This window comes from Notamacropus eugenii, chromosome 4, assembly GCF_028372415.1.
Source record: "Notamacropus eugenii isolate mMacEug1 chromosome 4, mMacEug1.pri_v2, whole genome shotgun sequence".
Taxonomy (NCBI): Eukaryota; Metazoa; Chordata; class Mammalia; order Diprotodontia; family Macropodidae; genus Notamacropus; species Notamacropus eugenii.
The window spans coordinates 23,860,504-23,878,733 of record NC_092875.1 but is presented as its reverse complement, the minus strand read 5'-3'; the positions used below and the strand labels follow the sequence as shown (position 1 = coordinate 23,878,733).

Below are 18,230 nucleotides of genomic sequence, written 5' to 3'. Positions count from 1 at the left end.
CTAGTAGCAAAAACATGACACTGTGGGATTATTGTCTGTTTGAAGCACAACGCAGAGGCTGCCATGGAGATGGGGGTGGAACTATATGGGAGCAAGGGATTGCCCAAGAGCCCCCAGAGAGGAAGGAAATGGCAGACTTCATAATCTCCGTTGTTACTCCTTTTCTGAATGAGGCACCAAGACCCAGAGTCTCCCCAGTGGGGTGATGAATGCCCCTGCTATCAGTCTATCCACCTGAGTACGCCCATGTTCCCTTCCCTAGGGGTTACCTGTATGCCGGGCTAGAGTTTGGTGCCGAGTGCTTCTGTGGCCACAAGATCCAGGGGGCAAATGCAAGCCAGGCCGAATGCAACATGGAGTGCAAGGGTGAGAAGAACAACATCTGTGGTGGTGTCAACCGTCTCTCCATCTATCGGCTTGAGCTGGCCCAGGAATCCGCCCGGAGATGTACGTGAGTTTGTCTGCCTAGCACCTTGCACTGAGAGTGTGAGAAGGGCCACTGGGAGTAGGGAGGAAGTGCCAGAGGGCCAGAGCTGCCTTCTGGGAGCTTAGTGGGCACTCAAATGGAGGCCTGACAGCCCAGACCAGTGCAAGGCCTGAGAGGATGGAATGGACTGGCATGAACACTGCTTGTGGCTCACACTCAGACCCCGACCCACTGTGTGACCACAGATAAGTCAGTTTTCCTCTGTAGCCCTCCATTTCCTTCTCTGTAAAATGAGAGGATTAGTTTAGATGATCTGTAAGACATTTCTAATGCTGACATCCATCGTTCTGATGTCCCGTACACCTCTAACTTCATATATTCTAAAATTTGTTGGATTGCACCTGCTTCCTGCTCTGAACTCTGAAGGTCCTTCTCAGCTCTGACTTTCCCTGTTCTAAGATCCCTCCCAACTCTGATTTTCTGTTCTCTCAACTCTCTTCTAGCTCTGACACTCCGAGATTTTCTGTTTTAAGGCATCTATCAACTCCAACATTCTCTACTTTAAGGTCCCTTCTGTCTCTGACATTTGCTGTTCTAAGGGCTCTCCCAGCTCTGAGATTTCATGTTCTAAGCCCCTTCCCAGCTCTGATATTTCCTATTCTAAGGCCCCTCCCCCTCAGCTCTGATATTCTCTGTTCTAAGGCTCCTTCCTGTTCTGACAGTCTAGGATTCTGAGTTCTGATAAAATGTTTTATTCATTTCAGTTTTTTGATCTTTGCTTTTAATTCTTTTTGTTCAAATAAGTCTTTCCCAATTTAAAAAAAAATTTCTTTTACAGTTTTAAAAATCTCTGAATCAGGATTTTTTTTCTGCATCTAGACAGGCCTGTTCTGTCAATTTGCAAACAGTCCAGTTCTGGCACATGGACCACTTCATACATACTCCAATGGTAGCATCAGCATGAGGTCGTTCTCAGTAGAAAACAGGAACTTCCTTATGATCTCTTTCCTCCAGAGTCCATCCTTTGGACATAACTCACAAAATAATCTTCATGAGTTCAAATGTGGCCTCCTACACTTGCTAGCTATGTGACCCTGGGCAAGTCATTTAACCCTATTTGCCTCAGTTTCCTCATCTGTAAAATGAGCTAGAGAAGGAAATAGCAAACTGCTCCAGTACCTTTGCCAAGAAAACCCCCAAATGGGGTCATTAAGAATCAGGCACAACTGAGGGAAAAAACACAAAAATTGATAAAATAATATTAGTAAAGTGGAAACATGACCACAACACTTACCAACTCAAAAGTCTTTAAAATTCCCAAAAGTCTGTCAAAGGCAGTAACCTCTAGGATAAAATATGGGTCACTGATCTTGGCATTTAAGGCCCTTCACACGTCTGGTCACAGTTTCCCCTTCTGTTCACATTCTTTCCTTTCCAGAATTCTCCATTCCTACCAAATGGGCCCTGTTGCCATTATGCAAATGCAGCCTTCCCTTTCCTGACCCTGACCCTAGGGTACCTTTTTCATTCCTGAGATGTGTCCTCTCCTCACCCCCTGCTGTCAGCTTGGGGGGCTCTTTGTGGGAACCCTTTTCTGATTCTACTTGTTTATAACACTTTCTCCCCTTTCAAATTCTTATCTACTTATCTCTCTGTAAAAGTTGTATCCCCCAGGAGAATGGAAGTTCCTTCAGGGCAGGGACTGCTTTCTGTTTTGTCTCTGTATCCCTGATGGCTGGCATCAAGTCCTGCATGTGTTACTGCTATTCCATCATTTATTTGCAGTCATGTCTGACTCTGTATGACCCCATTTTGGAGTTTTCTTGGCAAAGATTCTTTTTGCCATTGCCTTCTCCAGCTCATTTTACATATGAGGAAACTGAGGCAAACAGGATTCAGTAACTGGCCCAGGGTCACACAGCTAGCGTCTAATGCTATATTTGGACTCAGGAAAATGAGTCTTCCTGACTCCAAGCCCTAGGCCCTGATCTAGCTGCCTGCACATACTACATACTTACTAAATGCTAATTGGATGGGATTAAGTTCTGGCTTAATTAGGCTTCCTGTATCTGTCTTTGGATTTGCCCACTTTTATCATCATTACATCAATATTGAGGCTAACCTGTTTCCCCTAAGCATATTCATCACAAGACTGTATGATGTAGTTCAGCTGGAGTCAGTTCCATACTACCTTTGCCCCCAGGTTCAAATCCTGGTGCTTCAACTTGCTACTTGTGTGACTTTGAATAAGCCATTTTTAACCTCTCTGACCCTCAGTTTCCTCATCAGTAAAATGAAAGAACAAGATTAGATGGTCTCTTTGTGTTCTAAATCTCTGACTTCTAACATTTGTGGAGAGGGGATCTAACACTGTGGGGAATCCAGGAGCATTAAAACATAGGCATTCCCTAATGGAACATTTCGTTGGGGTGAGATCTTAGGAACCATCAGCCCATTCATTTTACAAAAGAGGAAACTGAGGTACAGAGAAATGACCTCCTGATGATCAGAGCTAGTAAGCATCAGAGTGTGAATCAAAACTCAGATTTTTTCAAACTCCAAATGAGCTCCAAGTTTTCTTTCCCCTGCATGAGGCTGCCTCTCCAAATACAATGTTTGTTTGGTCTGAAGGATTCCTATGGGTCAGAGGATTGTAAATGGTTATGAACTCAGCACTAGAAGTGACCTTAAAGGTCAGTCAGATTCTCATTTTACATAGAAGGAAGCTGAGTCCCAGAAAGATCAAATGACTTCCCTGAAGGTCATACAGATGATGAGAGACATGGGCTCGAACCCAAGCCCTTTGATCCTCAAAACTGTAATCTTTTCACTGTCCCATGCTCCTTCCCTCATCTTACAGAAGAGGAAAAGTTGAATGATTTCTTCCAAGATGACTTAGTTGATAATACAGATAGATGAAATATATGAGAGATGTGAACTTTGAACCCAGACCCTTTGACTGTCTTCCAAAATTGTAATTGTTCCACTTTCCCGAGCTGCCTCTCTTATCTCAAAGGGTTTAAATTCAGAGCCTTCTTCATCTAAACCAGACACAACCACTCCTCCATTAGGTACAAGATCCATGTGGCTAGATAGAACTCAATTCCGTATGTGTCATTAACCCATCTCCCTGGTCGGTCCTGAGATTGTTTGATATATTTGGACATTAGCCAGAGCTTGTCTCTTAGACAAAGCATGTGCATCATGGCATGTGTTTGGTATGAGAAGTTCGAAGTGTGTGAGCCAATGAGGATTTTTTCTGTCACCCAGTCGATGGGAAGGGAAACAGAAAGGTTATCTGAGCCAGAGTCTGCCTCTTCAGGACTTGCTTTTTTTTTTTTGAAAGGGGGAGCATATCAGGGGACCCGTTGACCTCAAGACAAACACTAACAATGTCATAGAATTATCACATGAGAACTGCTTCTTAGCTTAATGCCTCCATAGTTCTGATGGCTGGTTAGCTTGTTTTTAAACAGTATCATTTGCATTATGAGCGTGCCAGAGAAAAAATTAATCTCCTATGCCAGCAGAGGAGTTAGGGATGCTTTGGTCCCAAAATAGTCACTGTTCTTTTGTACTCAAAGGCAAACCCAGGCAAGTGTTTGTCTCATTCTTCCAGGAGGCCCTCACTGGGACCTTCAAAAGAGAACAGCCACCCAGGGTAAGAAAGATGAAAAGGCTGAAGTGTGAACTGAATTTAACCTCAAAGTCCAGCACCAAAAACAGAACCCGTAACAAGAAAGAGAGAGGCTCAGATGAGCAGAAACAAGTCATCCAACTGGGCTTTCAGTCTCAGCTCTACTACTTCCTCGCTGTGTGACCTTGAGGTCCAGAGGACAGAAATAGGAGTAGGGCAGGAAGGATGCAGGAAGGCAAGTTTCAGCTTGATGGACAGAAAAACTTCCTAATAATTAGAAATGCAAAAGTAGGATGAGCTACCTCAGGAACAAAGGAGTTCTCTGTCCATGAAGTCTCTGGGCAAGGAAAGATCACTGTTTGTGGGGTATTATAGAGAGAATTCCTTTTTTAGTCACTGAGTCTCATCAGCAGATCCATAGCTAGGAATTGTGGTACCCAGGGCAAGTTTAACTGATTAGGAGTGGGGAGGAAAAGGGATGGTTTGTTCCATTTGGATTCGGTCACACCAAGAGAGAGGGCAGCCTGTCCCCCAGAGAGTTTAGCCTCAGCCCTCACAGAATGTGACTGATATGCTCTGACCCTGAGAGGAAATAAGGTGGCAGGCCATTCTACTATTATCTGGCTGTGTGAACATAGACACGTCACTTTGTGTTCCCGAGTCTCACTTACTTGTTCAGGATTAGGGTCAATGTTCTCTCGTGTCCCTTCTAACTGAAATATGGTGGTTATCATGCATTCAAATTTAGAGGAGCCTGAGCTAAAGAATTTTACTGTACAAACAGCTGGATGAGAATCATTCTGTCCAGGACATTCCTTTTAAACCTAGGATGTTGTGCATAGACAGTAGAAAGGGCAATATTATGAATGAGCTAAGTGAGGCTAACTGGAAGTTGACTGCGTGTTTATGATGTTAGCCAGACTCCTTAGTTAATACTGAGATTAGCCCATAAATCTTGACATTAGCCAGAGTGTGTGGCTTTCAGCTGCTGTACATACACCCATGAAGATGTGCATAGTTGTAGGTATTTGGTAGGAGAAATGTTGACTTTGTACACAAACACATACATTTACAGGTGCTTAGTTGTAGGCATTTGGCATGAGAAATGTTGACTCTGTGAGGACTTCAGTCACCTGGTAGATAGGGAACTTGGCAGAAAGGGTAAAAGTCTTTTCATCTGTGTTTGACAGCCAAATGAAATTTCTTGCCTAATCCCTTGAAATCATAACATTTTCTAGAGCCCTTTTTTCCTCACAGGATGATTCCTCTCTTCCTGAAATGAGTAGAAAATCACTGTGATGGAGGTAATCCTGTAAAGGACATCTCCTCTGCTTCTGTGTATCACTATCAAGACTTCTAAAGCCTGAAAGCCCATGTTAAGAGAGGAGGGCTGGTTCTGGCAGGGGGCATACATCTTTACCATATCCCAACTCCCTCTCTCCTGTAGGAGATACTCAGACTTTGTTCCTAAGAAGCCTTACCTTGCCCAACTATAGACTGGGAGAGTCAATGACCCTCTTCTCCTTGATGCTTTCTTCTCTCTAGGTGTTGGTGATGTTTTCCTGTACTCTCCCCGAGTTCTCCTCCTACCTGTGTGACCACTGCTGCTCAGGCTTCCTTGCTGGATCTTCATCCAGGTCATACCCTCTGACCTTGGATGTCTCCCAAACCTCTGTTTTGGGTCTTCTCTACTCCCTACAATTCTCTTTCCACTCTACTGTCCTCCTGCCTTCATTCTCTGCATCTAATACTTAGGATGGGAAGGGGCACAAAGATACTGTCCCCTTCCCTTTGTGCCCTCTCCCCTCCACCCAAAAAACACCTAATTCTGGGTTCCCCAGAATTGCTGCAGCAATATAAATTAAACTTGCCCTGAGTACCACAGTTCCTAGCCATAGACTGGCTGATGAGACTCAGAGTGACTAAAAACAGAAACTCTCTCTATGATACCCAACAAATGGTTATCTTTTCCTTGCCTGGAAAAAAACCCAGATATAATAGGCAACAAAAGTCAGTTGAGGGTTCATTGTTTCTGACCACACCTGAGATTTAATGGGTACCAGGAACCCTCAGCATGGAAGCTCCCTCTAGCAATAGAAATGTGCTTCTGACCTGTAACCTAGAGTCTTAAAATGTTATCAAAGACACTGGGAGGTGAAGAGACTTGTCCAGGGTCACATGGTCAAGGCAGTCTATGTAGAGAGGTGGTTATAGAGCCTAGGGGCTCTTGACTCCAAGCGCAGCTGTATATTCATAGTGTCTCACTCAGAGAGGGGACTTCACTTAATTATTTTGTGTTCAATGGAATATTTTAAGGTTTTATTTTATTTTTAATTTATGGAATGAAACAAGCATTTATGTAACATAGTATAATAAAAAAAGTGCACAAATCTACTATGTATATAACCTGTTATACCTTTGAAATATACAGCAAAATTATCATGTGAATTTCTTTTTTCTTCCCTCACCCTAGAGTTGGTCACCATTACACAGAAATAGCTATGTGTATGTGTGTGTGTGTATGTGTGTGTATATATGTCTATGTGTATGTATGTAAAATTATTCTATGCATACTTCTATTTATTAATTCTTTCTCTGGATGCAGATGGCATCTTTCTTCATAAGTCCTTCGGAGTTAATTTGAATATTTACAATAGTCAGCTTATTCGCTCCCAGTTGTTTCTAAAACAGTGTTGTTGTTACGATGTACAGTGTTCTCTTGGTTCTGCTTATTACACTCTTCATTATTTCATGCATATTTTTTAAGATCATTAAGCTTATCATTTCTTTATAGCACAGTCATACTCCATCACAATCATATACCATAACTTGTTCAGCCATTTTCCAATTAATGAGCATACCCACAATTCCCAGTTCTTTGCCACCACAAAGAGAGCTGCAATAAATATTTTAGAACATATAGATTCTTTTTCTTTTCTCCTATTCATCTTTATAAATAGACCTAGAAGCAGTATTGCTGGGTCAAAAGGTTTGTAGGGTCAAAGTAGTTTAATAACTCTTTGGGAATATTCCAGATTGCTCTGTAAAATCGTTGGATCAGTTCACAATTCCACCAACATTTTTTTTCCATATGCCCTCCAACATTTGTCATTTTCCCCTTCTATCATTTTAGCCAATCTGATAGGTGTAAGATATTTCAAGGTTGTTTTAACTTGCATTTCTCTAATCAGTAATGATTAGAGCATTTTCTTCATGTGACCATATATTGTTTTGATTTCTTCATTGGAAAACTGCCTTCATTTCAATTCAGTTTTTTGGTAAGGAGGGGAAGGGTGGTGTCTGGATCCATGATTTCATTGGTAGAGGGAACTCCCAAGCTTCCTCTGCTATTCAATGCAGAATATCATCTGTTTTGCTAGCCTTAAGAGAGTTAACAGGGTCTCATAGATTGAATGTGTTAGCAAGAAGACTTGACCCTCCAGGTGTCCTTGACTTTGAGGCTGGCACTGTGTCTGTTATACTAGATTTATGTGTGTGTATGTGAAAATAGATAGATAGGAAGAGAGACAGATGAATAGCCAGATGGACAAAAGGACAGACAGGCAGATGAAAGGATGGACTCAGACAGATGGAGAGAGATAGAGAGGCAGAGAGAGAGATAAGAGAGACAGAGAGAGGAAAGGAGAGAAAAGAGAGAGAGGAGAGAGAGACAGAGAGAGAGAGAAGGGAGAAAGGGGGACAGAGAGGGGATAAAGAGAGACAGAGGAGAGAGAGAAAGAGAGGGAAAGAGAGAGAGAGAGAGAGAGAGAGAGAGAGAGAGAGAGAGAGAGAGAGAGAGAGAGAGATCTGAATCTGTGATTTTATTGATGTGGGGAATTTTCCCTCCATCACTGCAGATGGAAACTCATCCACTAACTTATAGTCTTAAAGAGTTTTCTGGAGCACCATATGCATCTATTACTTAAGTCACAGTTTTTCTTTGTTTGTTGGAGTCTTTGGTTTTTGTCCTGACCTATAATCTCATCAGGAATCAGTGGTTTCATTTGTCTTGCCCTCCATGGAATGTAAGCTTTTATTTTTGTTTTGTATCCCAGTGACTGCACTATGTCTGGCATATGGTAAGGACTTAATAAATGCTTGCTGAATTGAATGATGGGTAGTGAGCTTCTGATGTGGAAATCCCCTCCTCCACTGGTGCAACCCAGCCGAGTTCCTCTTAGTCTTAGAAAGTGACCTGGAGGGTTCCATGGCTGGCGGGTGCCAGCAGCAGGACTTGTCCCCATGGTGAATTCCAAAGCTAGTCTCTATCCACTTAATAGCAGGCATTTATACAGTATTTAAGGGTTTGCAAAGCTCTTTACAGATCTTATGTCATTTGACCTTTACAGCTGCCCTGGAAGGTGGATACTATTCTTATTTTACATATGAGTAAAGGGCACATCTGAACTGCTCTTCCACCAGCTTCCATTCTATTTTATTAAGAGTAATACCTGACTACCATATCCTAAGTGAATGGTTCTCTGGTCATGATGCTTGCAGAGAACTACATGCCCATGCCTGGAATACTCTTCTTCCTTACCTCTGCTTTCTGGCTTCCCTGCCTTCCTTTAAAACATTCCCACCTTCTGAAGGTTTTTCCTGGTCCCTATCTCCCCCTCCCTCCTCCCCATGTGTGCCTTGGTTCTGAGATTACAAGTCATTTATATTGTATACTTCTTCTATGTGCCTAGTTGTGTACACATTGTCTCCCATCAGATTGTGAGTGCCTTGAGATCTGAGACAATTTTTGCCTCTCTTTGTATCCTCATCCCTTAGCCCAATACCTGGTACTTGGCAAGTGCTAGTTGACTGACTGAGTGACTGACTTCCTCCTACAGTGAAATTCACTAGTTTCCAGGCCCCTACCCTGTTTCTGGGGATGACTTCAGACTTGGATATCTCAGAGGCAGTTGAAAATGCCGCCAGGCTGCAGGTTTCTTTGCTAGTCACTAAAAATAGAGGGTTCACATTATCTCTGGATCGTTGAGCTAATTCAATTCATCTCTGATTATAGGTAGCCTTTAATAACCACAGTTCCATGGCCTGGTTCATTCCCCACTGAATTCTTTATCACAGTGGAGCCCAGCCTAATTACCCAGGGGGCTGGCTGCTGTCTTCACACCAAAGAGGACTCTTCCCCTTCTCACCTTGATGCTGGGCTTTGGTGACATGGGAGCAGTCATTTCGAATCCCCAGTACAATGAGATGATAGGATTTCTCAGGTCCCACCAGGTGGATCTCAGCTGTTGCCATTCTTGAGCCCAGCAGTCCTCCTGGAATCAAAGAACAGCGGCTCTGGTCCTCTCTAGCTCCCGGACAGCCAGGGCCAAGGAGGTTCAAGCGCTGTCCCAGCTGTGCAGCAAATGAAGTATTGACATGGAATCCAGGTCACTGGGACTTTATTTCCTCCAATCCACCCCACCCCCCTCCCCCATCCTCCCCACCTTGAGAGACCTGTGAGAGGGTTTCTGAGAAAATCAGCATGGGACCTGGCAATCAGAGAACCAAGAAATCACAGGGTAGGAGGGAACCTCGGTGACTACTGATTCTAAAAGGAAAAAAAATCCCAAAGATCAACCTACCTGACATCTTGTGTATCCAGTCCAAGACTATAGATTGATCCTTCCTACCTAGCCCTGACCAGTCCCTTTGCTTCCCTGGGGCCTAGTTGACCTAGCAGCTGCCCCAAAGGTCCCGGAGTGGATCAGTGGCAGGGCTGGAATGAGAACCAGGTCTTCTCAGTTCCAGTGCAATGCTCTTTCTCTTTCTACATGTCTTGTTGGCCCCTCAGAAGGAGCCCTACATCCCCCAGAGGTCTGTGGTGCTGGTAGATTACGATCCACATAGAGGCAGAGTGCTTACTGCCCCTCAGAGTCTCCCACTCCACTTGGGGTCTTAGATCATTGGTTTCCACCTATCCCAACCCACCCCCTACAAATCTCAATTTGTTTCTGCTGTTTCTATCTCTTGTTCTTTGTTCTGTCCTCTGGGCCAAATCAGTCTCATCCCTCTTCTAGGAGACAGCCCTGTAAAGGGTTGGATGTAGATAGCTATTATGTTCCCTGAGTCCTCTCCAGACTAAAATGGGAGGGGCCTTAGAACAAGGAATGTCAGATCCAAGAGGGGCCTTAAAACAGGGAATGTCAGGGCTGGGAGGGGCCTTAGAAACTGTGCAATCTAAGCCCCTCATGTTTACAGTTGAAGAAACTGAGTCTTAAAGAAGGGTGTAGACTTGCTCTAAGTTCCAAGGCAGGAGCTGGGCCTAAGAGGCCTTTCTTAAGCCAGAATTCTGCCTTCCTCCCTCCTCCCCCAACCCCCATTCCTAAACACAGGCAAGCCTGAGCCCAAAGCTCACTCCCTGAGAGAAGGGGCCCTGGGTTCCATCCACACGCCTTCCCTCTGGGAAGCTGAGCTCCTGCCAGCAGACAATGGTGGGCATTGTCTCCATGAATGGGGAGCTGCAGCTGCTGGGGAGGCGGGGCTGGGCTCCTTCTGAGGGGAGCACAAAGAACCAGGTGCTCATCAAATCCCCCCCAAGCCCCTCCCCCAAGTCTGACAGCATCACTGGGCTCTATCAATTCAACATTAACAATGGGCCCTCTGGTCTCTGGAGCCCTGCAGTTAGAGATCAAATCTCACTCTTCTACTTTCTACCTGGGACAAGCTACGTCTCCCCTCTGGGGGATAATGGAGAGAATACTGTTTGTACTTCCTCCATCACAGGGCTATGGAGAGGAATACACGTGTAAGCCTAAAAAGTCATAGATACCAACTGAGATTATTATTAGAATCAGGACACCTCGGTCCTTGCCCTAGAATAAGCTATTAGCTCTCTCTGGGTTCCAGTTTCCCCACCTGTGCCTGACACATAGGAGGTGTTTAATAAATGTTGACTGACCGATGGACTGAGAGGTCATGGAGGAGTTGAAATGAAAGGTGACTTCTGGTTCTGGCATTCATTGCTCCTACAGTAAAATAGTAGAACTGGGGCTTCAGGATGGATACCACAGTTTCATTTCAGCTTTTGGTAAGGATTTGCTGTATGACTTTAGGCAAGATGGTTGACTTCTTTGTGCCAGATCTTGTAGAAGCTTTGTGACTCACTCTTCCTTTCAGATCCGCCAGGGGTTAATTCTTCTCTGCCTTTGGTCCCGCAGATGGCAGTGCCATATTCCGAGGCTGCTTCCACAGACCTGACAACCTCTCCTTGGCTTTACCTGTGACGGCCACAATGCTGAACATGTCGGTGGACAAATGTGTTGACCTCTGCACAGAGAAAGTGAGTGGGCCAGCAATATCCAGGCTGGAGCTAATTGGGGGGAGCTGTCCATGGTTCAGGTGTGCAGGATGGATGGTACTCTTCTATGTGTTTTGTCCTTCAGTCTTTCAGTGACACCCCTCTCCCTCCATGGACCTTAGCACACTAGGCTCTTCCCCCCTCCACTCTCTCTTGAAGTCTGTCCAAACTTACGTTCATAGTTTCCCATGACACTATCTATCTATCTCATCCTCTGCAGTCCCTTTTTTTCTTTTGCCTTCAATCTTTCCCAATATCAGGGTCTTTTCCCATGAGTCCAGTCTTCTCATTATGTTGCAAAAGTATTTCAGCTTCCGCTTCAGTATTTGACCTTCCAGTGAACAGATCAAATTAATTTCTTTAAATATTGACTGATTTTACCTCCTTGCATATGAATAGGTGGATGAGTGTATGAATGAATGAATGAATGAAAAAGCATGAAAAAAATACTGTACTGAGGACTGGGACAAAACTAAATTAATCCCTGCCCTCAGGGAGATTGAATTCTCTTAAGGGAAACCACGGAATAAAGGAGTGGTGCCCAAGGAGGGGAAGTTAGGGACAAAGAGATTAGATTAGATTTATGGTCCTGGTTTTCCATCTAGACTATGAGCTTCTGGTGGGCAGGATCTGGGTCTTGTTATTTTCTCCCATCTCCAAGATGCCAATCACAACTGGGCACATAAGTCAAAGTCAGCAAGAGGTTCTAAACAGATTTATGCCAACCCCTCATTTTTTACAGAGAAGGAAACTGAAGCCAAAGAGCATTTATCACCAGAGCTGAAAGGGAACTCAGAGGCCACCTCATCTCACATTTTACAGAAGAGGAAACCGAGGGCCAGGAGGTTAAGTTCTAGGTTCCTAGACTTAAAATTAGATGAGACCTCAAATACCAAGCCCCTCATTTTATAGATGAAGAAAATGAGACCCAGGGAGTCATTTGCTGAAAGACACACAGCTAGAGTCCAAGGCTCACAGAATTGAAACTGGAAGGGAATATGGAAGCTGTGTTGTTCCATTCCCTTTTATACTAGAGACCTAAAGCCTAGAGAAGCGATCGCTTGCCCCAAGTTCCCCAGCCAGCAAGTATCAAAGCCAGGACTCAAAACCTAGTTCTTCTGGCCCCAAAGCCAGCCCTCCTTCTTTCAAAGTGACTCTTTCAAAGTGACTATTGATTTTCTCCCATCTGGCAGCTGTCTCCCCTTCCCTAGAAAGAAGTAAATGTAAATCCTTTGTAAATACCTCTTCCCCAAGAAACAAAAAAAAAAATCCTGGAGGTGCAGGGCAGAGGTGGGGAGAAGAGGATAACATTGGATATCATATGGGACTTATAATATCAGAATCAGAAGGGAGTATAGTATTTAAAATGTCATAGCCTAAAGGGCAGTTAAAGCATACAATATCAGAACTGAGAAGGGTTCTTGAACAGAGAGCAAGAGCAGAGATTTGGGAGAACCTTAGAACCAAGAAGATCAGAGTTGAGAAAAAACTTCCTTTTGAACCACCAGCCTCATTTTAATACAGATGAGGAACCTGAGGCCCAGAAAATGGAAGTCACTTTTCTAAGAATCCATCAGCAGCAGAACCACATTTAGGACCTATGTCTCCTGACTCTTGAGGTTGGGCTCTCGCTGTTCTACCAGAGCCCTTAATGGACATACACTATTACATCAGTCCCAAACATATAGCCAGGTCCTTAGAAAATGGAACTTAGGATGGTGGAGGTATGAGGGGAGAAAAGACTGGAGCTTGGACATTATTATCCAAACTATCCCATGAGGTGTGTGCCGCAGATAATGTTATGCCCATTTTGCAGATAAGAAAATTGGCTTAGAGTTGAAGTGACTTGCACATAGTCCCAAGGTGACTCTGTAGCATGGTTAGTAAGTGAACTCAGATCCCCCAAGTCCCCTAAATTCAAAGTGTTTTCTACCCCCCACCCCCACCCCATGAAGCCCAGACTTGGAGTCATAAGATTGAGAATGCAGAGGCCATCAGCACCAGCCAGCACAGGCAAGACAATTTCACACCTGCACAGGCAAAGAAATGCAGCCAAGTATGATGAGCATTTTTAGACACTAACTATGTGTAGAACATTGTGGTCGGCCCTGGGGGAGATATGAAAGTTTAGAAAAAAGACATGATCCTGCATTGGAACTTATAATGTGGCAGAGGAGAATGAGACACCACTGCAGGTGGCTAGAATATATTATTCCATGATAAGTTCCTTAAGGAGAGCTATAAAATACAATGTGATGTGAGGAATGAAGTACCCTTCAGTTGGATAGGTAGGAATTCAATTGATGAAGGAAGGGAGAGAGGGCATTTCAGGTATAGGGCACAGCTTTTGCAAGTGCATGGAGGCCTTACATTATTAGAGTCATAGATTTTAGAGCTGTAAAGAAGCTTCAAGATGAATCAGTCTTGAGATGTCTTGCTCTAGTTTACTAAGGATTTCAAAACATTTTAGATACATGATGTCATTTGAATTTCATGACAGTTCTTAGATGTGGGATCTACATATAGTCACACAGTTAGCAAAGGTCCCAGGTAAGATTTAGACCCAAGTCTTCCTGATGCCAAGTTTGCCACTACAACATACTGGCTTTCCAAATTAGAAATTTATATTGCGCTTGAATATTTGCTGATTGTTTTGTATCCATTAGGTTATTTGAGCCCCAAATTAACTGCAGGAAACAGGTACTGAAGTCATTTTTATCTCCATTTTACAGATGGGGAAACTGAGACTCAGACGTAAAATTCCTTTTCCAAATTCACCCAACTAGTAAATGTCAGAATTAGGATTCATTCATTCCCAGGTCTCACCCAGCTCCAAGTCCAGCACTACCCATTAAGCATTACTGCCAGTAAGATTGGGCTGTCCCTAAAAGAACAGTCATAAGCATCCAGAGGCATCTCCCTGCCTGCCTGTCCCCAGCAATTAAATTTGCCATGACTGGGCACCCAGCTCCAGATAGTGTGGCTGCTCCCTCTGGAGGCTGGCTGATCAAGGTGTAAATAAAGTGGGGCCCCTGATTAACCTGCCATCACCCAGGCCCAGCTGGGAAATTGCCTGTCAGTCCCAGAATGTTCCTTCATAACTCTGTGTTTTAATATCCCAAATGAGGTCATGGAAGATGCAGTCTCCGGGCTTTTAGTGACCTGCCTCCCAGTGACAAATTCACACATTATTCAGCTGCTGCTGGAAAGAATAGAGCAGCAGATGTGTGCATATCTGAGTGGATATGTGGGAAGGAAGGAGGGGAGAGAGGAAGGGATAAAGGAAGAGAAGAAGGAAGAAAGGAAGGAAGGAAAAAGGGAGGAAGGAAGGGAGGGAGGGAGGAAGGAGAGAAGGGAAAGAGGAAGGAGGGAAAGAAGGAAAGGAGGGAGGAAATCATGCAAGCCCTATGCTAAGTCCTACTGTGGATACAAAAATAGAAGTGAGACATTTAGAAAGGTTCAACTTCAGGGGAGATGGTAAAGCTCAGGAATCTTCAGGGTGCATCAAGCCAATTGTGCCATTAGCAAGTGCCTGCCATGTCCCAGGTGCTGGGGCATCAGGACAGATGGTCATGCCCAATGTTTAGAAGGATACTTGGGAGTCTGAGAAATGGAAGTTAGGAGAGATTGCCTTCCAGCAGAGGAGACCTCCTGCACAGAGGCCAGAGAGATGGCATGTCAAACAAGGGGAAGAGAGAGGAGGCTCATGTGTTTCTGGATCTGCCTCTATTCTGATGCAGAGAAGGAGCTGACCTGTAATGGGAGAGGGAGAGAAGTCCTAGTTCTGGCTCATCCATCTGCCTAGGGGCACTGAGAGGTTCAGGGACTTACCCAAGGGCCCACAGTCATGTGAGTCAGAGATAGGACCGAAACCCAGGTCTTCCTAATTCTAAGGTGGACTCTCTGTTCATGATGTCAAGCTACTTCACTTTTCCTATTTTTAATAATTACTATTACTAATTATTATAACTGAGATTTATTTTTAAAATCATAATAATAACACTGAGGCATGATCCTATCAAAATGAATTTAGGTTCTAAGACTTTTATTCCACCACAAAAATATTTATATCCCTTCATGTCATGAAAACCCCAAAATGTTAAATAGCTGATGTCCTCAGTTTTAAGCTATTAAAGCTAGCCAAGAGAGCAGCTTATCCTCCGTCAAACAAGATGACAGTAATAATAAGGATATTTGCTTGAGGATTTGCAAACTGCTTTTGGTCCATTATCTCCTGGAACCCCATACTAACCCTAAACTATAGACACTGATGAGGAAGCTGAGATGAGAAAGGTTAAGTTTCCCAGGGTCACACAGCTTCTAAGTATTAGGAGTGGGATTTCAGAATCCAGATCTGGCGTGGCAGTAGGAAGAGCCTGCAGGACCTGGCACTGCCCGCCACTGTCCTGCTGTGCCCAGGACGCGAGCCAGCCTTCACTGATGCTCTTTCCTCCCCCAGGAGTACCCCCTGGCAGCCCTGGGGGGGAAGGCCTGCCACTGTGGTTTCCCCAACACTCGCTTCCGCCTTCATGATCAGGAAGATGAACAGCTCTGTGCCCAGAAATGTGGAGGCGAAGAGTATGAGAGCTGTGGGACAGCCAATTATTTCATCGTGTACCAGACCCAAGTGCAAGGTAGGTGTGACCTCTGGCCCTCGAGGGCCACCCTCCTGTCCTCCCAGCCCTCAGGCAGCCTGCCCCCATCACCCTGGTTTCACAGGGCAAGTGAGATCATATTGGCAGAGTGCTTACTTAGCACAGAGTCTGCAAATTAAATTGTAGGTGCTTTACAATGCTCAGTCCTTCACTGTCTTTCCCAGGCATCAAATTACATTGTATATGCTTTCTCTATAGTTTATATTTACTTACCATACACTTATCTTGTTCCCCATCCACTCACCTCCCTGCTTGCAGGCACTTCCTGGTGCCTGGCACGTACATAGTAAGTGATTAATAAATGTTTGTGGAACTGAATTGTATTCTACGAGTGGGAGCTCACTACCTCCTGAGGCACCTTTCTACTTTTGGATGGATCTCATTGCTAGAAGGTTTTTCTTGTCATTCTGCCTAAATTTGCTTTTCATCCCAATTCTGCCCCAAATACCCACAGGTATTGGTAGATACAGTAACAGCTGCATTAACAGTAATAAGGGTACAGTTGATAGAGAGCCTCCTCAAATCCCACCTCAGCCATGGTATAGTACAAAGGTCACTGTGTCTGAAGTCAGTGGATCTGTGTTCAGATTCCCCAAGACTGATCTGAGTCATCTTAATCAAGTGTTTCAACCTCTGGGCCTCAGTTTCCTCATCTGCAAAATGAAGTTGGACTGAGCCACTGAGGTTCTTTCCCTGTAGAATCCTATCCTAGACAAACCAGCTAGATGACTATGAATGAATGAATAAAAAAGCATTTATTACGCTCCCACTATGTCCCAGCAAGGTGGCTTATGATTGGAGCCCTGGGCTTGGAACCTGAAAGAGTCATCTTCTTGAGTTCGAATCCAGTCTCAGACACTTAATAGCTGTGTGAACCTGGGAAAGTCCCTTAATGGTATTTGCCTCAGTTTCCTCATCTGTAAAATGAACTGGAGAAGGAAATGGCAACCCCCCTCCAGTATCTCTGACAAAAAACCCCTAATGGGGTCACAGAGAGTCAGACTAGACTGAAAAATGACTTAGCAACACTAGCACTTGGATAAGCTTTAAAATAGAAATGATCTAAGATAATCCCTACTTTCAAGGAACTCACAGTGAAATGGGGTAGATGACATATTGAGGAGGGCTCCACTTTAGGGAGTCCAGAAAGGTTCGAGAACCTGATGAGGAAGCAACAGAGTTGATGACAGGGTCCACAATTCACTTAACCTCTCAGTGAATAGCTCTCTGAAACTCCAAATTGCAGAGGAGTTGCTAACCTGCATTAGGAAAGGGACTGTTACTTCCAAACTAGAAGTTGCCTATAGCGTGAAGTCACAATAAAAATATTATCCCAGGGGACCATAGATTTAAAGGCGAAAAGGACCTCAGAAACTAGTCCAAGCCTGTATATAGTCAGATTACCTGGGTACAAGTCCCCCATTGCAAGTTCACTAGCCTATGGCCTAATTACCTTTCTGATCTCAACTTTAATAAGACTTTTACCATCTTTTTTCTCATTGGATCCACAAAACAGGCAGAGTGGAATGAATGACACCCATTTGACAGATGAGGAGATGAGGTTCAGAGAGGTTACAGTGTTTTGCCCAAGGTCTCATAGCTAATTGGTGGCAGAGGCTGGACATGAACTGAGTTTCTATTGGTTTACAGACTCACTCAATAAGATCCTGGCCAGAGGCCAGCCCATGCCTGTGTTTACCAGATGTCCAACATCCTTCCTCCTGCCTTCCTATTCCTCCTGACCCCAGGTGTGCCTTGTTGTACAGCCTGCCCCAGGCTGAAGCTCTCTCCTCTCCCTCCTCCTATGTGAAGGAGCCAGCCAGGCTTGGCAAGGAATTGGCCTATCTGCCACCAACAGCTGTGGGGGAGGAAGCATATCTTTGTTTTCTCTTCTTGGCTGCCTTTTCTTAGTCTATCCATGAGTTCCCATGGGACCGCTTACAAAGTCTCTTTCTTTCCTTCCCTTCTTCTGATCATGGATCACCCAAGTATCTTGAGAGACCTTATAATCTAAAATGTTAGAACTGGGAGGGCCTTGGAAGGGAAAATATCAAAGACTTAGAGCAGAGAATATCAAAGAACACTAAGAGCAGAAAATGTCAGAGCTAGGAGGGGTTTTAGAACATAGGGCACAGTATCTCTGAATCATAATAGATCTTAGAGATCACCTACTCCAACATCTTTCTTTAGGAGCTAAGGAAACAGTCCCAATGA

General features: G+C 44.3%; 1 protein-coding gene across 1 annotated transcript in view; it reads left to right on the top strand.

The window, feature by feature from the left end:
* Positions 1-18,230, top strand: part of WSCD2 (WSC domain containing 2) — a 135,006-nt gene that overhangs the window by 96,250 nt on the left and 20,526 nt on the right. The window contains exons 4-6 of the mRNA XM_072600237.1: positions 263-447; positions 11,222-11,343; positions 15,821-15,995. Of these exons, the coding sequence (XP_072456338.1) occupies positions 263-447; positions 11,222-11,343; positions 15,821-15,995 (482 nt within the window). The remainder of the gene's footprint in view (positions 1-262; positions 448-11,221; positions 11,344-15,820; positions 15,996-18,230) is intronic.